Source organism: Pomacea canaliculata, linkage group LG6 (assembly GCF_003073045.1).
Source record: "Pomacea canaliculata isolate SZHN2017 linkage group LG6, ASM307304v1, whole genome shotgun sequence".
In the NCBI taxonomy this organism is placed as follows: domain Eukaryota; kingdom Metazoa; phylum Mollusca; class Gastropoda; order Architaenioglossa; family Ampullariidae; genus Pomacea; species Pomacea canaliculata.
This window is the reverse complement of record NC_037595.1, coordinates 18,698,846-18,724,216: the sequence shown is the minus strand read 5'-3', so window position 1 is coordinate 18,724,216 and position 25,371 is coordinate 18,698,846. Positions and strand designations below refer to the sequence as shown.

Here is a 25,371-nt window from a genome sequence, read left to right as displayed (position 1 = left end):
TTTAAAATTTTATTTAAAATATAGAGTCTCACTAAGCAAAGGCACTTTTAATAATGACAGGATTTATTTAGCGCACACACAGCCGAGCACAATACACGATACATGCAAGATACATGGGCAGTAGGTAATGATGACGTATGACAGAAAGGGGCATCACAATCCAAACCCGCAAAGATCCAGAAATTGGTGTCTATGTATCTCTTTCTGCAGTTTTTTTCTCTCTCTCCAGTTGTACCCGTCTTTATCACAGTCTGATGCAACCAACATCACCTGATACTATATTAGCTTCTGATGGCTTCTGATTATTGGGCACAGGTGGGTCCTTAACACAGAATGAGGTAGTTAGCTGTTTTGGGTAGTCCAGATGGTTGGGGCCCTAGTAGGTAGCCTCAAAGCGCTGCTTTAGGTAGCCATAGCTAGTGATGGGCGGATATAGCGAGGAGCCATCCAGACATGAGATGAGGGTGGAGTCATCCGGGTGGACAAAGAAGGCGAGCGATTGTCGGGAGCGTCCCTCCTTCAGTGCTTGCTCAGGAACGATCACTCGTTGTTTCTGTGTAGATGCTTTTATGGTTATTTATCTTACTTCCAGCGCATACAGATTGCTCTGAAATCGTTATATATATATACAGTGCGAGGGCTCGTGGAGGGGAAAAGCATTGAGCTAAAAATTGACGAACAGAAGACATCATGACTTTTTGGTCGACGAGAAACTCTCTGTGTGATATTACAAACGTGTTTGGAGATTTTCCAATACAACAAAATACTTAATGAAACAGACCTCTCAACATGATATTTTACACATTTAACCTATTTGATGTACTATATTAAGCTATATTGTAAATAAATATGCGTGAAATAAGAAGAAATACAGGGAAGTTAACAATAATACGTAATTTATTAAATATTGAGTCTTCATCTGCTTTACACAGATTTTGAAATGTATAGTGGAGAACAGTTTAGTGAATACATTTTAAACAGAACAAATAAAAGTTTTAACATGAAATTGAGATTAACCAAAAATAATTAAAATTATTCACTTCGTAAATCTTATCACCTGCATTATCACAGTCACAGATGAAGAAAGAATGCATTAGCGAGTGCAGGTTACTGTGGTTAAATTAGAAAAGCCTTATATAATAGTAAAACGACAACCATATAAGTAACTGTATAAAACAATTCTTAAACTAAGAATGCTTATTAATCCGAAATTTGAAGAGAACAATGTTTCTATGTTATATAGACTGAAAAGGAGAACAGTTGTTCAGTGTTGCTGCGTGCACCAAAGGTAACTGTCTTTGACATTAATATTTGTGCACTAACTTACAAATACCACTGAGTATTATACTTCAGACACGACAAGTTTCTAGATTTTCTGGTCAATAGCACACAAGATGAGATTAGCCTTTTGAGAAAGCTCTTCATTTTCAGAAGCTCGCAGTCCATCCAGCAATGCAACAAAACCTGAGTGATTCTGTGAAATAACAGTAAGAAACAATTGTAATAAAGTACAAAAATTATCTCTACATACATGTGCACACATTCTTATTTGTATATTGAGCAAGATAAAGATATACAAATGTACCAAAGAGAAACTTTAATGGTAGAGTAAAATGTTTGTTCAGTGTTGATTGAGGTATGTGGTGTCAAACTATTAGCTGTTTTGGCATGGACAAACCACATAGTGATCATGACAAAGATATATATCAACAAAACACAACGTCTTAAATTATGACAATTTTGAGGAATATACAAGTGCTGACCTTTACCAATCTGAGAGCCTCCGTGTCGGACACAATATCCAGGACGATACCAAGCACCAATCTTTTCTCTGCATCCTCACCTTTCCCCAGGTAGCAGCACAGTGTGTCCAGTCCTATTACGATAAAGATGAGCGCATCATATATGCAACATGTATATGAGTGCTCACAAGGGTTTTGAATCACAAGTGTGCTTGTTTGTGCTTTCGTAGGAGTGATCATGTGCAAATATGATATGTGCTTTTGGATCTTCATTTTAAGCTAGAAATAAGCTGTTACTGATTATACAAGAAATATTCCTAGCAGAAACCTTGAGTTGTCATCTGTTGTTTTTGTTTGTCTCTTTTGACGAAGAGTGACAAGACTTCTAGAAGCTGAATGGCGGAGTATTCCTTGTGGTTGTGGCGACCTCCAGTGGCGAGGACCTGAAGCTGACAGAGCACAAAGCCGACCTCACTGGTGTCAAGGATGGCCAGCGCGTTCACTCGGTCCTTTAGAAGTGTTAGTATTTCTTGCTGGACGGGTGTCGCTTTAACAGCACACACAAAAATTAAAAATTAAAGGCAAGTAAGGTCACATTAACTGAAATAGTGCACGCAACCAGGTCAGCCACGTCTGACAAAAGCAAACCTGTCTGTATCATAGAATTATTTTTTTGTCCGTGGATTTAGTAGCTTACTTAGTCAGTACGGGGAAAAAATATTTACTGTTTATTTCGTGGATTGTCCTTAGAAGGTCAGCAGCTTGTTCACGGAATGGTCTGTTCTCATCCGATTCTAGTTTTGAAACAGTCATCAAAAGACTGGTATCTGCCTATCAAAAGAACATATATCTATATAATTACATGATATAATACACTCATGTAGAGATATAGCTATGTATTCAGGAACTCATGCATACTTCATTATCGTTTATTTATATAGTAATTGGAAGGTATAATACGTCAGCCAGCGAGGTGACCCTGTTTCTGCTGGTTATACTGATGCTGTTTCTGTTGCTGCTGCTGATGGTCGAAGAAAGTATCGAATTATAAAGCTACTGAAGATATAAGAAACAAAAAAGCTAGATCAAAAAAGAGTGGTCAACACGAGAGGCAAATGAACTTATACCTGCATCAGCAGTTTGCCTTCTGCTTCCACTGCAAGCTGAGTCAGAAGCTTGATTGCATTCGCTTGCTCCACCTCCGTCCTACTTTCAAGAACCATGCCCAGCATTTTTAACCCACCTGATACAACAGTACATCTGCATGCTTTAGACCGTTGGCGTGTAATAGTTTCACCTTGAAATACACAGTGTAAAGAATTTAGTACTGTTCAAACCATAAATTTACCTTTAAATGTTTTGTTCATGTTTATGCACACACACCCATGTACTTGAATGTATCACAAACATATAACAAAATATCAATCCGAACTGATAAGATATGAGCAGTATGATGAGATTAGTTCATAAACTTTCCCAAATCACAACTTCACAAATAGCATCGACTTTACCAGTTCGTAAAATCAAACGCTTGTTGTAATCATTCCTGGCGAGTCTTGATAAGAGGGATAGAACTTCTTCCATCAACCATCCATTATAGCCGTCACTTTTTGAGTCTGCAGCCCCGTATATACACTGGAAACAATATTGCAGCAGCAATTTGTTGACTTTAAGCAGGTCCAGTTCATCGTCTTCAACGAGGAAACTAAGGGTGCAGAACGCAAGTGCTTGAATATCTAAGAAAAAAAATCAGTAACAAGAGAATCCATTTTTATTATTAAAAGAACTTTTAATGCTTTCCGCAATCTTGTTTGGATGTTGAAAGAAACCAGTTCATGCGAGATGCCAAATGCCGCAGCCTACAAAAAACATCCAAAACCAAATTATACTTTACTATATTTATTTGATTTTCCCGATTATTAATACCCATTCACTCACACGCAGAACCTCAGATATGGAGTCTACAGACAATGAGACGATTAGAATTATTGTGCTTTATTCTGTAGCACAATTTTCAAAGTCACTTCTTAATAAAATCCTCTACAGTATAAAAAAAAAAACACGTCAAAATCTCATTTTGTCACTTACCATGATCATCTTTGGAAAGAAAAGGTTTGAGGTCGTCCTTTACATTCATTGCCCTAACTATGGCTACTCCATCAAAGGTTCGACAGCAGTTGATTATGATACCTATGGCCGGTTTGAAAGCTTCACCTTTCTTCTGCGTTGTACAAAACATAAAAATATGCATGTTTGTAATTAACAAAAATCAAAACTATCAAAGTGCTTTTCATCGAATCTATATTGTACTTGTCAAAGCACTATTTTCATTGACGTGAAGACACGAAGGAGGACACACAAACAGATAGGCATGTCTGACATAGTGTCCGACCAACACACAGACTGGGCAAAATTCACTCACCAAACGCTCAGCTGACTGATTCTTCATGTGCTTCAGATCTTCCATCAAGTCCTGCAGCACACCTGTCTTTGCAAGTTGTGTGGCAAACTCCTTGCTAGAGCATGAACAATTAAGAAATATGCTTCTTAATAAAAATAAGCATAAACTCTCGACATCTGGGTGCGGTAAAGTGAACTGTGTGATGTACGTCAGCCCTTTCTTTATCATCGTCTGCCTCATAAACTCCACACTTTTCTCAGCAAACTGTAAGGCGGCGGCAAAGTGAGAGAACGCTTCCCTCCCTTTCTCTGAATTTACAATGGTGCTGCCATAGATTCTCTTTAACAAACCGTGTACTTTCTGGTAATCTGTCACGTGGTTATTCAGACAGTCCACAACTTCAGTCAGGGTCTTGAAATCATCCCACAAATCAGGCCGCTGCTGGAAGAGAGTTCGGATCGTCTCGATGTCATCGGGCGAAATCATCGATAGACAGTCTTCCGGTGCGCCCACCTCTGGAACGATTTCTGACGACATCGTATGCTACACACACACACACACACAATAAAACTACACAGAAACATTCACATAGACACACAGAAGATATTTTGAAACCAGAAAATTACATTTTCAGAAAACGATACAACACAATATGCTTCGAGGAAGATCGTAATTACCATGAACATAACTACGAACCCTCTTCGAGCGCTGTAGGCGACGACCAAACTCTCGATACTGTGTCTGGTCTTCTTATCACAGGTTCTAATGGCTTCATACTTATAAATACAAACTTAAACTTCAACTCGATCAATGTTCTAATCCTGTATACTATGTGGTACCTTACATGTCGAGGAGTGGAGTCAAATGATCTTTCAGAATGTCACACGCACAATGTATCCACCACTTCAAATTAACTTTAGTCCCTACTACGCCTAGTTTTCTGAAAAATGCACCAGGTAAGATCTCTAGGCACCAGACAGGTGTTGTGTAAACAAAGTGACCCTGACATTCATTGACTCATTCTATAAATGTCTACTGGAATTTCCTGACAACACAACCCAAATATCCAAATGTGTAGAAGCGTATGGTAAAGATGTGAGAATAAACAGAAGGACGAATGGTCAAGAAGGCGGAATCTCACTAGTCAATGAGGATTGTAAGTGAGCAGCGCCATGTGAATATTTATAGGGATTGATTGAATGACAGTGCTGAAGTGAGGGCATAAATAAGCGATAGTTTGTCATTGATTATATGACTGAGTTTGTTGCTTATATAAAAATTTGAACAAAAGATGGAGACCCCCCCCCCATCCAAAAGATGGAGCCCCCCCCATCATCCAGAGAATAATCCAGACACACACAGGCACACGAGTAGATTCTTAATATTTGTTTATTTTGTTTATTTCAAGCAAAAGTAAAACCATAAAAACAAGCAAAGAAAAGTTCTCCAGAAAAATAAAAAACTTCACCCCCCCCCAAAAAAAAAAAAAAATCTGAACATTAAAAACAAAAAATGATAACACCATAGTACAGAAAGTAGGAATTAAAAAAATTAAGCTTCACAACTAGCCTTATCAGAATCAAAGTGTGACAACGCAGGTCCCTCAATCCACGGCCGCCACTAGAGGGCACGTCGGCGCAGGAAACCATTAACACGTCACTCTAACCCAGACTGCTCGCATTCCGCTCTGTAAACATGGCCTCTGAAGTTTGCCACGCTCCACTGTTTGCTGACTAGAGCTCAGCCGCCGGCGCGTGGCGAACTACTGGCCTCCCGTGAAGCCCAAGAAAGACAAATGCTCGTAAGTCTGTATTGAAAACACTCTTAAGGCGTCTCTCTTTCTACTCTTTTAAGATGAAATGTTATCGAACAAGGAAAACTATCATTCAACGACTGTACATATGTTTTGCTCAATAATCAAACATGCTGACAAAAAATTGTGTGATCACAAAGGAGAAATTGCAGTACAATGTCGAAACTCATGACTGTTTTGTACTGATGTAATGTCTATCCCAGGGACAACTTGTAAAAATGAAGAAAGCCAGAGAGGTCTAACGTCGATGAGAGAGAGCTGATATAAGCAGAGGAATAAATAAAAAGCCATTGGTAGGTAAACAGTCAAACCAAATGCCGATGAAAAATGTAGAAAAAAGGGTAGATCATTACAAGAGGCACTGCAAACACAGCAAAATATTGAGTCTTTACCTGTTTACACAGATTTTAAAATATGTAATGAAGAAAAGTTTTATGAATACATTTTAAACAGAATAAATAAAAGTTTTTATATGAAATAGAGAGTAACCACAAATAATTAAAATTATTTGCTTCGTAAATTTTATCACGCGCATTATCACAGTCACAGAAGAAAGAGCGCATCAGCGAGTGCAGGTTACTGTGGTTAAATTAGAAAAGCCATATCTATTATACAGTAAAACAACAACCATATAAGTAATTGCATAAAACAATTCTTAAAACTAAGAATGCATATTAACCCGCAATATGAAGAGAACAATATTTCTATGTTCTGTAAACTGAAAAAGAGAATAGTTGTTCGGTGGTTTGCTGCGTGCACCAAATGTAACTGTCTTTGACATTAATATTGTGCACTAACTTACAAATATCACTGAGTATTATACTTCAGACACGACAAGTTTCTAGATTTTCTGGTCAATAGCACATAAGATGAGATTAGCCTTTTGAGAAAGCTCTTCATTTTCCGAAGCTCGGAGTCCATCCAGCAATGAAACAAAACCTGAGTGATTCTGTGAAAGAACAGTAAGAAAAAAATTGTAATAAAGACAAAAATGTATAGATCTCTACATATATGTGCACACACTCTCATGTGTATATTGATATATGCATAGCAAGACAAAGATATACAAATGCACCAACAAGAAACTTTAATGGTAGAGTAAACTTTTTATTCATGGTTGATTGAGGTATGTGGTGTCAAACTATTAGCTGTTTTGGCATGGACAAACCACATAGTGATCATGACAAATATATATATCAACATAACATTACGTCTTAAATTATGACAATTTTGAGGAATAAACAAGTGCTGACCTTTACAAATCTGAGAGCCTCTGTGTCGGACACCACATCCAGGACGATACCAAGCACCAGTCTTTTCTCTGCATCCTCACCTTTCCTCAGGTAGCAGCACAGCGTATCCAGTCCTATTATGATAAAGATAAGCGCATCACCATGCAACATGCATATGGGCGCTCATGAGTGTATAACAAGTGTGTTTGCTTGTGCGAGCGTAAGAGTGATAGGTGGTAGGTGCTTTTGGATGACCATTTTCAGATAGAAATACGCTTAGAAACACTCCTAGCAACAACCTTGAGCTGTTATCTGCTGGCCCTGTTTGTTTCCCTTGACGAAGAGTGACAAGACTTCTAGAAGCTGAATGGCGGAGAAATCCCCGTGACTGTGGCGACCTCCAGTGGCGAGGATCTGAAGCTGACAGAGCACAAAGCCGACCTCACTGGTGTCAAGGATGGCCAGCGCGTTCACTCGGTCCTTTAGAAGTGTTAGTATTTCTTGCTGGCCTGGTGTAACTTCAACAGCCCACAGAATAAATGAAAAATTAAAGGCAAGTAAGTTCAAAGTATTTAACTTATTTGATATAGTTCGCGCAATCGGGTATAACATATTACAAAAGCAAACCCTTCTTTATTTCAAAATTATTTGTTTGTCCATGTATTTAGAGGTAGACTTATTTAATACAGACTCATATGAGAAGACATAATTTACCGCTTATTTTGTGGATTGTCTTTAGAAGGTCAGCTGCCTGTTCGCGAAATGGTTTGTTCTCATCCGATTCTAGTTTTGAAAGAGTCGTCAAAAGACTGGCATCTGCCTGTCAAAAGCATCAATATAATACATGTACATCAGTGTACCGGGTTTTCCCGAAAATAAGACCTGATTTTATATCAGTTGTTGATTCAAAAGAGGCATTATGGCTTATTTTAAGAGAATGTCCTATTTTTCATGCATAAAAATCAACATTTATTTAAGTGCAGAAATCTACATTCATTCTAATACAACCATGTCATTTTATTGTGGAATATCGCCATAACTCACAACGTTATTTATTCATCTTTCAATATCATTACTTTACGATTCAATGGATCCATCATATACTTCAACGGACGAACAAATTCCGTTCTTCTGGCTGAGGATCTTAACTAAGGCTTATATCACGAACATCCTGAAAAATCATTCTAGAACTTTTTGTCCAGCTAGGTCTTATTTTCGGGAAAACGCGATATGTATATATATCTTCATTAACTCATTTACATTTCATCAAAGTGTACATGTCTGTACATGTATATATATATAAAGTCGTTAGAAGTGTCAATATTGCCACACCAACCAAACAGGTGTGATGTCAATAATAATGCTGTTGTTGATTATACTGATGCTGCTGCTGTTGCTGCTGCTGCTGGTAAAGTACTGAATTCTAAAGATACTGAAGATATAAGAAACAAATAGCAAGATCAGCATAAAGTGACCAACCTGCATCATTAGTTTGCCTTCTGTTTCTACTGCAAGCTTATTAAGAAGCTTAATCGCATTCGCTTGCTCCACTTCCGTCCTTGTTTCAAGCACCATGCCCAGCATTTTCAACCCACCTGATAAGACAGCAAAGCAGCATGCAAGCTGTTGGCACACAAGGGTAAGAATGTAATAGCTTTGCCTTAAAATACATTGTGTCAGAGTTTTAGCGTTGTTTAAAACATCAATTTAGTTGGTGCTTTAAATGTTTTATTGGCGCGCACACACACACGTGAACATGAACAGCATGATGAGACTATTCAATAAACTTTCCAAAACTACAACTTTACAAGTAACATCGGTTTTACCAGTTCGTAAAATCAGACGCTTGTTTGAATCATTCCTGACGAGTCTCGATAAGAGGGCTAGGAGTTCTTCCATCAACCATCCATTATGACTTTTTCTTTTTGAGTCTGCAGCCCCGTAGATACACTGGACACAATATTGCATCAGAGATTTGTCGACTTTCAGCAGGTCTAGTTCATGGTCCTCAACGAGGAAACTGAGGGTGCAGAGTGCGAGTGTTTGAATATCTAATAAAAAAATTCAGTAACCAGAAAATACATTCTAAGAATATAAAAAAGATGCTGTTAACACTTTCCGTAACCACCACCACCACCACCCCCACCACCCACCCACCCACCACCACCACCACCACGATATCACTCTAACTGCAATTTTATCGTTGTAGCCAACCACCAAGACACAAAGTATATTAGATTTTTATATTTTCCTGCTTACTTATACTCACATGTGGAAAATTAAATATAACCCTAGAGAAAATGAGATGATTAGAATTACCTTGCTTTATTCTGTTTGTAGAAAAATGTTTCGTCACTCCTTATTGAAATATTATTGGAATCTACAAAAAAGATGTGAAAATCTCATTTTGTTACTTACCAAGATCATCTTTGGAAAGAAAAGGTTTGAGTTCTTCCTTTATATTCATTGCCATAACGATGGCCAGACCATCAGAGGTTCGACAGCAGTTGAGTACGATAGCTATGACCGATTTGAAAGCTTCACCTTTCTCCTGTGTTATTACAAAACGTAAACAAATTTATGCATACATGTAATTTTAAAAAAAAAACATTAAAAACTTCAAAAGCGCTCTTCGTCAAATCGTCGTTGTACACGTCAAAGCACTGTTCACATTCACCCGAAAGCACAAAAGAAGATAAAAGAATACAGATCGGCATGTTAAATGGGGCAAATTTCACTCACCAAACGCTCAGCTGACTGATCCTTCATGTGCTTCAGATCTTCCATCAAGTCCTGCAGCACACCTGTCTTTGCAAGTCTTGTGGCAAACTCCTTGCTATAGCATGAGTAATTATGAAACATGAATCTTAACATATATAAACAACTTCTTTCGACATCCGGGTGCGGGAAAGTGAACTGTGTGATGTACGTTAGCCCTTTCTTTGTCATCGTCTGCCTCATAAACTCCACACCTTTCTCTGCAAACTGTACGGCGGCGGCAAAGCGAGAGAACTCTTCTATCCCTTTGTTTAAATTTACACTGGTGCTGCCAAAGATTCTATTTAACAAACCGTGTACTTTCTGGTAATCTGTCACGTGTTCGTTCAGACAGTCCACAACTTCAGTCAGGGTCTTGAAATCATCCCACAAATCAGGCCGCTGCTGGAAGAGAGTTCGGATCGTCTCGATGTCATCTGGCGAAATCATCGCTAGACAGTCTTCCGGTGCGCCCACCTCTGGGAGGATTTCTGACGACATCGTATGCTACACACACACACAAAATAAAGCTACACAGAAACATTCACATGGACACAGAAGATATTTGAAACCAGAAAATTACATTTTCAGAAAACGCCAGCAGACAATATGCTTCGAGGAAGATCGTAATTACCATGAATATAACTATGAACCCTCTTCGAGCGCTCTAAGCGACGACCAAACTCAAAATATTGTGTCTGGTCTTCGTATCACAGGCTCTAATGGCTTCAAACTGATGAATACAAACTCGATCATTGTTCTAATCCTGTATACTATGTGGTACCTTACATGTCGAGGAGTGGAGTCAAATGATCTTTCAGAATGTCACACGTACAATGTATCCACCACTTCAAATTGGCTTTAGTCCCTACTACGCCCAGTTTTCTGAAAAATGCAGCAGGTAAGATATCAAATCACCAGATAGGTGTTGTGTAAACAAAGTGACTCTGACATTCATTGACTCGTTCTATAAATATCTACTGGAATTTCCTGACAACACAACCCAGAGAGGAGAAATATCCAAATGTGTAGAAGCGTATGGTAAAGAATGAGAATATACATTTCTTCTGTTTTTCTGAATTTAAAGGAGAATAGCAAAGAAACTGATGCTGTAAATCAGTACCAGCAAAGTTGCGCCAGAATTGTGACACAATACACTTATAGCTAATTTCCCCAGCGCTCTGCACACACGCTTTATTGGGAGTTTTTTTGGTATAAATATATACACAAAACATTAAATACTACCACGTAAAACATTTTACAAAGAAGCAAGATATACACAAGAAATACACTTCCCTAGCAATGTAACCAAAATCTTCCATCAGCCTTTCATCATCCCCTACCCTATGCAGAAGTAAGCAGTTAATTATAGAAACAGAGGTTGTAGTGGTTTGTCCCTAACCGTATAGCTGTAGCTTAAACAAACAAACAAACAAACAAACAAACAAACAAACAAACAAACAAACAAACAAACAAACAAACAAAATTCTATCTCCTTCAACCGTTATTTTAGGCACTTAGCACATTTCAAACTATATGCACCTTCTATCAATACAAGAACCTTTAAAGCGTTCAGGATTTATTCACCTTGACCCTGCATTTAAAATTGTGTATTCCTTGTCTCCTCAAAGCTTGGAAACTGTAAACCTACTTGAAAGTGTGTGCGAGTGGGTATGCTTGTTTTTTCCTCTATTTAATATTGATAATATACTAGAAGATATGAAGTTGTGGTATACCTATAAAGTAAGTGATGTTATATAACTTAGTAGATATCGAGTGCCTGTTTCAAACGACACGTTTGTGATGTCAAGCAGCAATAGATCAAAACCATCAGAAGCATCAGGATGACCATTTATTCCGCAAATTCATTTTATTTTTCAGTGACGGTTAATTAGGAGATAGAATGGCATATTATGTAACTGTGTTTTCTTCATATAGTTTATACTTATGTCCAATAATTTCCTTTCTGCGAAAGTTTAGGAATTTCGCTCACATCATATTTCTCGAAGAATATGTGGGACAAATTGGCTTTAACTCATTCAGTTTGGATGAAAATTAAAGCGATTTAACACTTAGTGGTGCACGAAGTTTAATGTGTTCCAATACTTGAACCTATTAACCTGCAATAAATACAACTGTCATTGATATCGTGAAAAGATGGCAGCTGTGATACAGAAATCAGCTTCCGGATTGCAACCCTGACCGCAACGATTTCCGGCATAACAGTGGTGGAGGAAGATGCTCGGTTCGAAGGGTTTGGGAAGGTGGAGGTGGCGAAAACTCCATATTGACAGTGAACGGCTTCTCACTCTCACATTAGGAAAAACGAGGGTGTGTGTGTGTGAGTGCAACCGGAGTAGTTTGGCTGAGATGTAGAGGAAGAGAAGTTCCGAGAAATAGTCAGGGCAGAGGACTGCACGGACAGTTTGCAAAAACGAGCGTTAGCGAATTGTCAAGGCGAGAACGAGTTGCGTCACTGTCAGGACATTATGAACAGCATTATTGTGAGGTCGTTGTTGTGTCTCAAAGCTGGCCGCAATAAAGTTTCATTGCTCTACTTTTCATTTTTTTTCCCCCACTAAAAGCAAAAGACGTAACAAAGGCAAACCCCTGTTATTTTAAAATTTTATTTAAAATATAGAGTCTCACTAAGCAAAGGCACTTTTAATAATGACAGGATTTATTTAGCGCACACACAGCCGAGCACAATACACGATACATGCAAGATACATGGGCAGTAGGTAATGATGACGTATGACAGAAAGGGGCATCACAATCCAAACCCGCAAAGATCCAGAAATTGGTGTCTATGTATCTCTTTCTGCAGTTTTTTTCTCTATCTCCACTTGTCCCCGTCTTTATCACAGTCTGATGCAACCAGCATCACCTGATACTATATTAGCTTATGATGGCTTCTGATTATTGGGCACAGGTGGGTCCTTAACACAGAATGAGGTAGTTAGCTGTTTTGGGTAGTCCAGATGGTTGGGGCCCTAGTAGGTAGCCTCAAAGCGCTGCTTTAGGTAGTCATAGCTAGTGATGGGCGGATATAGCGAGGAGCCATCCAGACATGAGATGAGGGTGGAGTCATCCGGGTGGACAAAGAAGGCGAGCGATTGTCGGGAGCGTCCCTCCTTCAGTGCTTGCTCAGGAACGATCACTCGTTGTTTCTGTGTAGATGCTTTTATGGTTATTTATCTTACTTCCAGCGCATACAGATTGCTCTGAAATCGTTATATATATATACAGTGCGAGGGCTCGTGGAGGGAAAAGCATTGAGCTAAAAATTGACGAACAGAAAGACATCATGACTTTTTGGTCGACGAGAAACTCTCTGTGTGATATTACAAACGTGTTTGGAGATTTTCCAATACAACAAAATACTTTACGAAACAGACCTCTCAACATGATATTTTACACATTTAACCTATTTGATGTACTATATTAAGCTATATTGTAAATAAATATGCGTGAAATAAGAAGAAATACAGGGAAGTTAACAATAATACGTAATTTATTAAATATTGAGTCTTCATCTGCTTTACACAGATTTTGAAATGTATAGTGGAGAACAGTTTAGTGAATACATTTTAAACAGAATAAATAAAAGTTTTAACATGAAATTGAGATTAACCAAAAATAATTAAAATTATTCACTTCGTAAATCTTATCACCTGCATTATCACAGTCACAGATGAAGAAAGAATGCATTAGCGAGTGCAGGTTACTGTGGTTAAATTAGAAAAGCCTTATATAATAGTAAAACGACAACCATATAAGTAACTGTATAAAACAATTCTTAAAACTAAGAATGCTTATTAATCCGAAATTTGAAGAGAACAATGTTTCTATGTTATATAGACTGAAAAGGAGAACAGTTGTTCAGTGGTTGCTGCGTGCACCAAATGTAACTGTCTTTGACATTAATATTGTGCACTAACTTACAAATACCACTGAGTATTATACTTCAGACACGACAAGTTTCTAGATTTTCTGGTCAATAGCACACAAGATGAGATTAGCCTTTTGAGAAAGCTCTTCATTTTCAGAAGCTCGCAGTCCATCCAGCAATGCAACAAAACCTGAGTGATTCTGTGAAATAACAGTAAGAAACAATTGTAATAAAGTACAAAAATTATCTCTACATACATGTGCACACATTCTTATTTGTATATTGAGCAAGATAAAGATATACAAATGTACCAAAGAGAAACTTTAATGGTAGAGTAAAATGTTTGTTCAGTGTTGATTGAGGTATGTGGTGTCAAACTATTAGCTGTTTTGGCATGGACAAACCACATAGTGATCATGACAAAGATATATATCAACAAAACACAACGTCTTAAATTATGACAATTTTGAGGAATATACAAGTGCTGACCTTTACCAATCTGAGAGCCTCCGTGTCGGACACAATATCCAGGACGATACCAAGCACCAATCTTTTCTCTGCATCCTCACCTTTCCTCAGGTAGCAGCACAGTGTATCCAGTCCTATTACGATAAAGATGAGCGCATCATATATGCAACATGTATTTGAGTGCTCACAAGGGTTTTGAATCACAAGTGTGCAAATATGATATGTGCTTTTGGATCTTCATTTTAAGCGAGAAATATGCTGTTACTGATTATACAAGAAATATTCCTAGCAGAAACCTTGAGTTGCCATCTGTTGTTTCTGTTTGTCTCTTTTGACGAAGAGTGACAAGACTTCTAGAAGCTGAATGGCGGAGAAATCCTTGTGGCTGTGGCGACCTCCAGTGGCGAGGACCTGAAGCTGACAGAGCACAAAGCCGACCTCACTGGTGTCAAGGATGGCCAGCGCGTTCACTCGGTCCTTTAGAAGTGTTAGTATTTCTTGCTGGACAGGTGTCGCTTTAACAGCACACACACACACACAAATTAAAAATTAAAGGCAAGTAAGGTCACATTAACTGAAATAGTGCGCGCAACCAGGTCAGCCACGTCTGACAAAAGCAAACCCGTTATTTTTTTTGTCCATGGATTTAGTAGCTAACTTAGTACGGGGGAAAAAATATTTACTGTTTGTTTCGTGGATTGTCCTTAGAAGGTCAGCAGCTTGTTCACGGAATGGTCTGTTCTCATCCGATTCTAGTTTTGAAACAGTCGTCAAAAGACTGGTATCTGCCTATCAAAAGAACATATATCTATATAATTACATGATATAATACACCCATGTAGAGATTTAGCTATGTATTCAGGAACTCATGCATACTTCATTATCGTTTATATATAGTAATTGGAAGGTATTATACGCCAGCCAGAGAGATGACCCTGTTTCTGCTGGCTATACTAATGCTGTTTCTGTTGCTGGTGCTGATGGTCGAAGTAAGTATCGAATTATAAAGATACTGAAGATATAAGAAATAAGAAAGCTAGATCAAAAAACAGTGGTCAACACGAGAGGCAAATAAATTATACCTGCATCAGCAGTTTGCCTTCTGTTTCCACTGCAAGCTGAGTCAGAAGCTTGATTGCATTCGCTTGCTCCACCTCCGTCCTCCTTTCAAGAACCATGCCCAGCATTTTTAACCCACCTGATACAACAGTACATCTGCATACTTCAGACTGTTGGCAAACAAGTGTAAGCGTGTAATAGTTTTACCTTGAAATACACAGTGTAATGAATTTAGTACTGTTCAAACCATAAATTTACCTTTAAATGTTTTGTTGATGTTTTCGTGCACACACACACACGTACGTGAATGTATCACAAAGATATAACAAAATGTCAATTCAAACTGATAAGATATGAGCAGTATGATGAGATTATTTCATAAACTTTCCCAAATCACAACTTCACAAATAGCATCGACTTTACCAGTTCGTAAAATCAAACACTTGTTGTAATCATTCCTGGCGAGTCTTGATAAGAGGGATAGAACTTCTTCCATCAACCATCCATTATAGCCTTCACTTTTTGAGTCTGCAGCCCCGTATATACACTGGAAACAATATTTCAGCAGCAATTTGTTGACTTTCATCAGGTCCAGTTCATCGTCTTCAACGAGGAAACTAAGGGTGCAGAACGCAAGTGCTTGAATATCTAATAAAAAAAATCAGTAACAAGAGAATCCATTTTTATTATTAAAAGAACTTTTAATGCTTTCCGCAATCTTGTTTGGATGTTGAAAGAAACCAGTTCATGCGAGATGCCAAATGCCGCAGCCTACAATAACATCCAAAACCAAATTATACTATATTTATACTATATTTGATTTTCCCGATTATCAATACCCATTCACCCACTCCCACTCACTCCCACGCAGAACCTCAGATATGGAGTCTACAGATAACGAGATGATTAGAATTATTGTGCTTTATTCTGTAGCACAATTTTCAAAGTCACTTCTTAATAAAATCCTCTACAGTATAAAAAACGTCAAAATCTCATTTTGTCACTTACCATGATCATCTTTGGAAAGAAAAGGTTTAAGGTCCTCCTTTATATTCATTGCCCTAACTATGTCTACTCCATCAAAGGTTCGACAGCAGTTGATTATGATACCTATGGCCGGTTTGAAAGCTTCACCTTTCTTCTGCGTTTTACAAAACATAAAAATATGTATGTTTGTAATTAACAAAAATCAAAACGATAAGAGTGCTTTTCATCGAATCTACTGTATTGTACATGTCAAAGCACTATTCTCATTGACGTGAAGACACAAAGGAGGACACGCAAACAGACAGGCACGTGAATCCGACCAACACTGGGCAAATTTCACTCACCAAACGCTCAGCTGACTGATTCTTCATGTGCTTCAGATCTTCCATGAAGTCCTGGAGCACACCTGTCTTTGCAAGTTGTGTGGCAAACTCCTTGCTAGAGCATGAACAATCAAGAAACATGCTTCTTAATAAAAATAAACATAAACTTTCGATATCTGGGTGCTGAAAAGTGAACTTTGTGATGTACGTCAGCCCTTTCTTTATCATCGTCTGCCTCATAAACTTCACACCTTTCTCTGCAAACTGTAAGCAGGCGGCAAAGAGAGAGAACGCTTCTATTCCTTTCTCTGAATTTACACTGGTGCTGAGGTAGATTCTCTTTAACAAATCGTATACTTTCTGGTAATCTGTTGCGTGGTCGTTCAGACAGTCCACAACTTCAGTCAGGGTCTTGAAATCCTCCCACAAATCAGGCCGCTGCTGGAAGAGAGTTCGGATCGTCTCGATGTCATCGGGCGAAATCATCGCTAGACAGTCTTCCGGTGCGCCCACCTCTGGGACGATTTCTGACGACATCATATGCTACCTACACACACACAAAATAAAGCTACACAGAAACATTCACACGGACACACAGAAGATATTTGAAACCAGAAAATTACATGTTCAGAAAACGCCAGCAGACAATATGCTTCGAGGAAGATCGTAATTACCATGAACATAACTACGAACCCTCTTTGAGCGCTCTAGGCGACGACCAAACTCTAGATACTGTGTGTGGTCTTCTTATCACAAGCTCTAATGGCTTCAAACTGATGAACACAAACTTATACTTCAACTCGATCATTGTTCTAAGTTTGCATACTAGACTTACACGTCGAGGAGTGGAGTCAAAAGATCTTTCAGAATGTCACAGGCACAATGTATCCACCTCTTCAGATTAACTTTAGCCCCTAGTAAGCCCAGTTTTCTGAAAAATGCATCAGGTAAGATCTCTACTCACCAGATAGGTGTTGTGTAAACAAAGTGACCCTGAAATTCATTGACTCATTCTATAAATATCTACTGGAATTTCCTGACAACACAACCGAAATATCCAAATGTGTAGAAGCGTATGGTAAAGATGTGAGAATAAAGAGAACATTTCTTCTGTTTTTCTGATTTAAAGGAGAATAGCAAAGAAACACCAGACTGATGTTGTAAATCAGCATCAGCAAAGTTGAGCCAGAATACAATTATAACTGATCCCCCCCCCCCCCCACGACACACGCTTTACTGGGAGCTTTCTTCTAGAAGAAAAATATACACAAAACATAAAATACTACCACTTAAAACATTTTACAACGAAGCAACATATAGAAAAGAAATACACTTCCCTTGCAATGTGCACAAAATCTTCCATCAGCCTTTCATCATACCCTACCTTTTGCAGAAGGAAGCAGTTAATTATAGAAACAGGCTGTAGTGGTTTGTCTCTAACCTTATAGTTGTACCTTAAACAAACATACAAACAAACTAATTTCATCCCCTTCAACTCTAATTTTAGGCACTTAGCCCATTTCAAACTATAAGCCCTTTCTATTAATATAAGAACCTTTAAACTTTCAGGATTTATTCACCTTCCCCCTCTATTTAAAATTGGGCATCCCTTATGTTTTGTCTTAGCTTGAAAACTGTATACCTACTTGAAAGTGTGTGTGAGTATGCTTGTTTTTTCCTCTATTTAACATTGATACATCATATACGAGAAGATATGTAGTTGTGGTATACCTATGATGCAAGTGATGTTATATAAATCAGTATATATCGAGTGCATGTTTCAAACGACACGTTTGTGATGTCAAGCAGCAATAAACCAAAGCCATCGGACTGGTGATTAATGCACATAGTATCAGAACTACGATAAAAAAGACACATCAAACTTCAGACATAAAACAGCAGAGGAACAGGCTTTATAGCATCAGAAGCATCAAGATAACCATTTATTCCGCAAATTCATTTATTTTTCAGCGACGGTTAATTAGCAGATAGAATGGCATATTATGTAACTGTGTTTTCTTCATATAGTTTATACTTATGTCCAATAATTTCATTTCTGTGAAAGTTTAGGAATTTCGCTCACATCATATTTCTCGAATATGTGGGACAAATTGGCCTTAACTCATTCAGTTTGGATGAAAATTGAAGCGATTTAACACTTAGTGGTGCACGAAGTTTAATGTGTTCCAATACTTCAACCTATTAACCTGCAATAAATACAACTGTCATTGATATCGTGAAAAGATGGCAGCGGTGATGCAAAAATCAGCTTCCGGATTGCAACCCTGACCGCAACGATTTCCGGCATAACAGTGGTGGAGGAAGATGCTCGGCTCGAAGGGGTTGGGAAGGTGGAGGTGGCGAAAACTCCATATCGACAGTGAACGGCTACTCACTCTCACATTAGGAAAAACGAGGGTGTGTGTGTGCGAGTGCAACCGGAGTAGTTTGGCTGGGATGTAGAGGAAGAGAAGTTCCGAGAAATAGTCAGGGCAGAGGACTGCACGGATAGTTTGCGAAAACGAGCGTTAGCGAATTGTCAACGCGAGAACGAGTTGCGTCACTGTCAGGACATTATGAACAGCATTATTGTGAGGTCGTTGTTGTGTCTGGAAGCTGGCCGCAATAAAGTTTCATTGCTCTACTTTTCATTTTTTTCCCCCCACTAAAAGCAAAAGACGTAACAAAGGCAAACCCCTGTTATTTTAAAATTTTATTTAAAATATAGAGTCTCGCTAAGCAAAGGCACTTTTAATAATGACAGGATTTATTTAGCGCACACACAGCCGAGCACAATACACGATACATGCAAGATACATGGGCAGTAGGTAATGATGACGTATGACAGAAAGGGGCATCACAATCCAAACCCGCAAAGATCCAGAAATTGGTGTCTATGTATCTCTTTCTGCAGTTTTTTTTTTCTCTATCTCCACTTGTCCCCGTCTTTATCACAGTCTGATGCAACCAACATCACCTGATACTATATTAGCTTATGATGGCTTCTGATTATTGGGCACAGGTGGGTCCTTAACACAGAATGAGGTAGTTAGCTGTTTTGGGTAGTCCAGATGGTTGGGGCCCTAGTAGGTAGCCTCAAAGCGCTGCTTTAGGTAGTCATAGCTAGTGATGGGCGGATATAGCTAGGAGCCATCCAGACATGAGATGAGGGTGGAGTCATCCGGGTGGACAAAGAAGGCGAGCGATTGTCGGGAGCGTCCCTCCTTCAGTGCTTGCTCAGGAACGATCACTCGTTGTTTCTGTGTAGATGCTTTTATGGTTATTTATCTTACTTCCAGCGCATACAGATTGCTCTGAAATCGTTATATATATATACAGTGCGAGGGCTCGTGGAGGGGAAAAGCATTGAGCTAAAAATTGACGAACAGAAAGACATCATGACTTTTTGGTCGACGAGAAACTCTCTGTGTGATATTACAAACGTGTTTGGAGATTTTCCAATACAACAAAATACTTTACGAAACAGACCTCTCAACATGATATTTTACACATTTAACCTATTTGATGTACTATATTAAGCTATATTGTAAATAAATATGCGTGAAATAAGAAGAAATACAGGGAAGTTAACAATAATACGTAATTTATTAAATATTGAGTCTTCATCTGCTTTACACAGATTTTGAAATGTATAGTGGAGAACAGTTTAGTGAATACATTTTAAACAGAATAAATAAAAGTTTTAACATGAAATTGAGATTAACCAAAAATAATTAAAATTATTCACTTCGTAAATCTTATCACCTGCATTATCACAGTCACAGATGAAGAAAGAATGCATTAGCGAGTGCAGGTTACTGTGGTTAAATTAGAAAAGCCTTATATAATAGTAAAACGACAACCATATAAGTAACTGTATAAAACAATTCTTAAAACTAAGAATGCTTATTAATCCGAAATTTGAAGAGAACAATGTTTCTATGTTATATAGACTGAAAAGGAGAACAGTTGTTCAGTGGTTGCTGCGTGCACCAAATGTAACTGTCTTTGACATTAATATTGTGCACTAACTTACAAATACCACTGAGTATTATACTTCAGACACGACAAGTTTTCTAGATTTTCTGGTCAATAGCACACAAGATGAGATTAGCCTTTTGAGAAAGCTCTTCATTTTCAGAAGCTCGCAGTCCATCCAGCAATGCAACAAAACCTGAGTGATTCTGTGAAATAACAGTAAGAAACAATTGTAATAAAGTACAAAAATTATCTCTACATACATGTGCACACATTCTTATTTGTATATTGAGCAAGATAAAGATATACAAATGTACCAAAGAGAAACTTTAATGGTAGAGTAAAAATGTTTGTTCAGTGTTGATTGAGGTATGTGGTGTCAAACTATTAGCTGTTTTGGCATGGACAAACCACATAGTGATCATGACAAAGATATATATCAACAAAACACAACGTCTTAAATTATGACAATTTTGAGGAATATACAAGTGCTGACCTTTACCAATCTGAGAGCCTCCGTGTCGGACACAATATCCAGGACGATACCAAGCACCAATCTTTTCTCTGCATCCTCACCTTTCCTCAGGTAGCAGCACAGTGTATCCAGTCCTATTACGATAAAGATGAGCGCATCATATATGCAACATGTATTTGAGTGCTCACAAGGGTTTTGAATCACAAGTGTGCAAATATGATATGTGCTTTTGGATCTTCATTTTAAGCGAGAAATATGCTGTTACTGATTATACAAGAAATATTCCTAGCAGAAACCTTGAGTTGCCATCTGTTGTTTCTGTTTGTCTCTTTTGACGAAGAGTGACAAGACTTCTAGAAGCTGAATGGCGGAGAAATCCTTGTGGCTGTGGCGACCTCCAGTGGCGAGGACCTGAAGCTGACAGAGCACAAAGCCGACCTCACTGGTGTCAAGGATGGCCAGCGCGTTCACTCGGTCCTTTAGAAGTGTTAGTATTTCTTGCTGGACAGGTGTCGCTTTAACAGCACACACACACACAAATTAAAAATTAAAGGCAAGTAAGGTCACATTAACTGAAATAGTGCGCGCAACCAGGTCAGCCACGTCTGACAAAAGCAAACCCGTTATTTTTTTTGTCCATGGATTTAGTAGCTAACTTAGTACGGGGAAAAAATATTTACTGTTTGTTTCGTGGATTGTCCTTAGAAGGTCAGCAGCTTGTTCACGGAATGGTCTGTTCTCATCCGATTCTAGTTTTGAAACAGTCGTCAAAAGACTGGTATCTGCCTATCAAAAGAACATATATCTATATAATTACATGATATAATACACCCATGTAGAGATTTAGCTATGTATTCAGGAACTCATGCATACTTCATTATCGTTTATATATAGTAATTGGAAGGTATTTATACGCCAGCCAGAGAGATGACCCTGTTTCTGCTGGCTATACTAATGCTGTTTCTGTTGCTGGTGCTGATGGTCGAAGTAAGTATCGAATTATAAAGATACTGAAGATATAAGAAATAAGAAAGCTAGATCAAAAAACAGTGGTCAACACGAGAGGCAAATAAATTATACCTGCATCAGCAGTTTGCCTTCTGTTTCCACTGCAAGCTGAGTCAGAAGCTTGATTGCATTCGCTTGCTCCACCTCCGTCCTCCTTTCAAGAACCATGCCCAGCATTTTTAACCCACCTGATACAACAGTACATCTGCATACTTCAGACTGTTGGCAAACAAGTGTAAGCGTGTAATAGTTTTACCTTGAAATACACAGTGTAATGAATTTAGTACTGTTCAAACCATAAATTTACCTTTAAATGTTTTGTTGATGTTTTCGTGCACACACACACACGTACGTGAATGTATCACAAAGATATAACAAAATGTCAATTCAAACTGATAAGATATGAGCAGTATGATGAGATTATTTCATAAACTTTCCCAAATCACAACTTCACAAATAGCATCGACTTTACCAGTTCGTAAAATCAAACACTTGTTGTAATCATTCCTGGCGAGTCTTGATAAGAGGGATAGAACTTCTTCCATCAACCATCCATTATAGCCTTCACTTTTTGAGTCTGCAGCCCCGTATATACACTGGAAACAATATTTCAGCAGCAATTTGTTGACTTTCATCAGGTCCAGTTCATCGTCTTCAACGAGGAAACTAAGGGCGCAGAACGCAAGTGCTTGAATATCTAATAAAAAAATCAGTAACAAGAGAATCCATTTTTATTATTAAAAGAACTTTTAATGCTTTCCGCAATCTTGTTTGGATGTTGAAAGAAACCAGTTCATGCGAGATGCCAAATGCCGCAGCCTACAATAACATCCAAAACCAAATTATACTATATTTATACTATATTTGATTTTCCCGATTATCAATACCCATTCACCCACTCCCACTCACTCCCACGCAGAACCTCAGATATGGAGTCTACAGATAACGAGATGATTAGAATTATTGTGCTTTATTCTGTAGCACAATTTTCAAAGTCACTTCTTAATAAAATCCTCTACAGTATAAAAAACGTCAAAATCTCATTTTGTCACTTACCATGATCATCTTTGGAAAGAAAAGGTTTGAGGTCCTCCTTTATATTCATTGCCCTAACTATGTCTACTCCATCAAAGGTTCGACAGCAGTTGATTATGATACCTATGGCCGGTTTGAAAGCTTCACCTTTCTTCTGCGTTTTACAAAACATAAAAATATGTATGTTTGTAATTAACAAAAATCAAAACGATAAGAGTGCTTTTCATCGAATCTACTGTATTGTACATGTCAAAGCACTATTCTCATTGACGTGAAGACACAAAGGAGGACACGCAAACAGACAGGCACGTGAATCCGACCAACACTGGGCAAATTTCACTCACCAAACGCTCAGCTGACTGATTCTTCATGTGCTTCAGATCTTCCATGAAGTCCTGGAGCACACCTGTCTTTGCAAGTTGTGTGGCAAACTCCTTGCTAGAGCATGAACAATCAAGAAACATGCTTCTTAATAAAAATAAACATAAACTTTCGATATCTGGGTGCTGAAAAGTGAACTTTGTGATGTACGTCAGCCCTTTCTTTATCATCGTCTGCCTCATAAACTTCACACCTTTCTCTGCAAACTGTAAGCAGGCGGCAAAGAGAGAGAACGCTTCTATTCCTTTCTCTGAATTTACACTGGTGCTGAGGTAGATTCTCTTTAACAAATCGTATACTTTCTGGTAATCTGTTGCGTGGTCGTTCAGACAGTCCACAACTTCAGTCAGGGTCTTGAAATCCTCCCACAAATCAGGCCGCTGCTGGAAGAGAGTTCGGATCGTCTCGATGTCATCGGGCGAAATCATCGCTAGACAGTCTTCCGGTGCGCCCACCTCTGGGACGATTTCTGACGACATCATATGCTACCTACACACACACAAAATAAAGCTACACAGAAACATTCACACGGACACACAGAAGATATTTGAAACCAGAAAATTACATGTTCAGAAAACGCCAGCAGACAATATGCTTCGAGGAAGATCGTAATTACCATGAACATAACTACGAACCCTCTTTGAGCGCTCTAGGCGACGACCAAACTCTAGATACTGTGTGTGGTCCTCTTATCACAAGCTCTAATGGCTTCAAACTGATGAACACAAACTTATACTTCAACTCGATCATTGTTCTAAGTTTGCATACTAGACTTACACGTCGAGGAGTGGAGTCAAAAGATCTTTCAGAATGTCACAGGCACAATGTATCCACCTCTTCAGATTAACTTTAGCCCCTAGTAAGCCCAGTTTTCTGAAAAATGCATCAGGTAAGATCTCTACTCACCAGATAGGTGTTGTGTAAACAAAGTGACCCTGAAATTCATTGACTCATTCTATAAATATCTACTGGAATTTCCTGACAACACAACCGAAATATCCAAATGTGTAGAAGCGTATGGTAAAGATGTGAGAATAAAGAGAACATTTCTTCTGTTTTTCTGATTTAAAGGAGAATAGCAAAGAAACACCAGACTGATGTTGTAAATCAGCATCAGCAAAGTTGAGCCAGAATACAATTATAACTGATCCCCCCCCCCCCCACGACACACGCTTTACTGGGAGCTTTCTTCTAGAAGAAAAATATACACAAAACATAAAATACTACCACTTAAAACATTTTACAACGAAGCAACATATAGAAAAGAAATACACTTCCCTTGCAATGTGCACAAAATCTTCCATCAGCCTTTCATCATACCTACCTTTTGCAGAAGGAAGCAGTTAATTATAGAAACAGGCTGTAGTGGTTTGTCTCTAACCTTATAGTTGTACCTTAAACAAACATACAAACAAACTAATTTCATCCCCTTCAACTCTAATTTTAGGCACTTAGCCCATTTCAAACTATAAGCCCTTTCTATTAATATAAGAACCTTTAAACTTTCAGGATTTATTCACCTTCCCCCTCTATTTAAAATTGGGCATCCCTTATGTTTTGTCTTAGCTTGAAAACTGTATACCTACTTGAAAGTGTGTGTGAGTATGCTTGTTTTTTCCTCTATTTAACATTGATACATCATATACGAGAAGATATGTAGTTGTGGTATACCTATGATGCAAGTGATGTTATATAAATCAGTATATATCGAGTGCATGTTTCAAACGACACGTTTGTGATGTCAAGCAGCAATAAACCAAAGCCATCGGACTGGTGATTAATGCACATAGTATCAGAACTACGATAAAAAAGACACATCA

General features: G+C 38.3%; 4 protein-coding genes across 13 annotated transcripts; all 4 read right to left on the bottom strand.

Moving 5' to 3' along the window:
* Nucleotides 1-1,318: 1,318 nt before the first annotated feature.
* LOC112567337 lies at nt 1,319-5,119 on the bottom strand. 6 transcript variants are annotated; one of them, XM_025243998.1, is made up of 9 exons: nt 4,983-5,119; nt 4,165-4,713; nt 3,831-3,963; nt 3,254-3,478; nt 2,870-2,985; nt 2,468-2,573; nt 2,071-2,289; nt 1,764-1,876; nt 1,319-1,474 (listed from the first exon to the last, which is right to left on the bottom strand). In XM_025243998.1, the coding sequence occupies exons 2-9, from the start codon at nt 4,678-4,680 to the stop codon at nt 1,367-1,369; spliced, it is 1,536 nt and encodes a 511-aa protein (XP_025099783.1). In that variant the 5' UTR covers nt 4,681-4,713; nt 4,983-5,119; the 3' UTR covers nt 1,319-1,366. The 6 variants fall into 6 exon arrangements, with proteins under 6 accessions (XP_025099783.1, XP_025099781.1, XP_025099784.1 ...); XM_025243996.1 differs by having other exon boundaries at nt 4,165-4,686; nt 4,983-5,111; XM_025243999.1 differs by having other exon boundaries at nt 4,165-4,658; nt 4,988-5,106.
* A 490-nt stretch (nt 5,120-5,609) lies between these two features.
* Nucleotides 5,610-10,892, bottom strand: LOC112567204. Of its 3 annotated transcripts, none has more exons than XM_025243808.1 (9): nt 10,735-10,892; nt 9,931-10,452; nt 9,607-9,739; nt 9,015-9,239; nt 8,668-8,783; nt 7,903-8,008; nt 7,488-7,706; nt 7,210-7,322; nt 5,610-6,905 (listed from the first exon to the last, which is right to left on the bottom strand). In XM_025243808.1, the coding sequence occupies exons 2-9, from the start codon at nt 10,444-10,446 to the stop codon at nt 6,798-6,800; spliced, it is 1,536 nt and encodes a 511-aa protein (XP_025099593.1). In that variant the 5' UTR covers nt 10,447-10,452; nt 10,735-10,892; the 3' UTR covers nt 5,610-6,797. The 3 variants fall into 3 exon arrangements, with proteins under 3 accessions (XP_025099593.1, XP_025099594.1, XP_025099591.1); XM_025243809.1 differs by having other exon boundaries at nt 10,730-10,881; XM_025243806.1 differs by lacking the exon at nt 10,735-10,892 and adding an exon at nt 10,580-10,699.
* A 1,715-nt stretch (nt 10,893-12,607) lies between these two features.
* On the bottom strand, nt 12,608-17,656 carry LOC112567178. 3 transcript variants are annotated; one of them, XM_025243760.1, is made up of 9 exons: nt 17,510-17,656; nt 16,696-17,221; nt 16,373-16,505; nt 15,788-16,012; nt 15,388-15,503; nt 14,989-15,094; nt 14,602-14,820; nt 14,327-14,439; nt 12,608-14,037 (listed from the first exon to the last, which is right to left on the bottom strand). In XM_025243760.1, exons 2-9 carry the CDS (start codon nt 17,212-17,214, stop codon nt 13,930-13,932), a joined length of 1,539 nt encoding a protein of 512 aa, XP_025099545.1. In that variant the 5' UTR covers nt 17,215-17,221; nt 17,510-17,656; the 3' UTR covers nt 12,608-13,929. The 3 variants fall into 3 exon arrangements, with proteins under 3 accessions (XP_025099545.1, XP_025099546.1, XP_025099544.1); XM_025243761.1 differs by having other exon boundaries at nt 16,696-17,217; nt 17,510-17,585; XM_025243759.1 differs by lacking the exon at nt 17,510-17,656 and adding an exon at nt 17,349-17,379 and having other exon boundaries at nt 16,696-17,217.
* Nucleotides 17,657-20,750: 3,094 nt separating this feature from the next.
* LOC112566918 lies at nt 20,751-24,201 on the bottom strand. Its single transcript, XM_025243347.1, has 9 exons — nt 24,168-24,201; nt 23,515-24,036; nt 23,192-23,324; nt 22,608-22,832; nt 22,208-22,323; nt 21,808-21,913; nt 21,424-21,642; nt 21,149-21,261; nt 20,751-20,858 (listed from the first exon to the last, which is right to left on the bottom strand). The coding sequence occupies exons 1-9, from the start codon at nt 24,174-24,176 to the stop codon at nt 20,751-20,753; spliced, it is 1,551 nt and encodes a 516-aa protein (XP_025099132.1). The 5' UTR covers nt 24,177-24,201.
* Between the last annotated feature and the right edge of the window lie 1,170 nt (nt 24,202-25,371).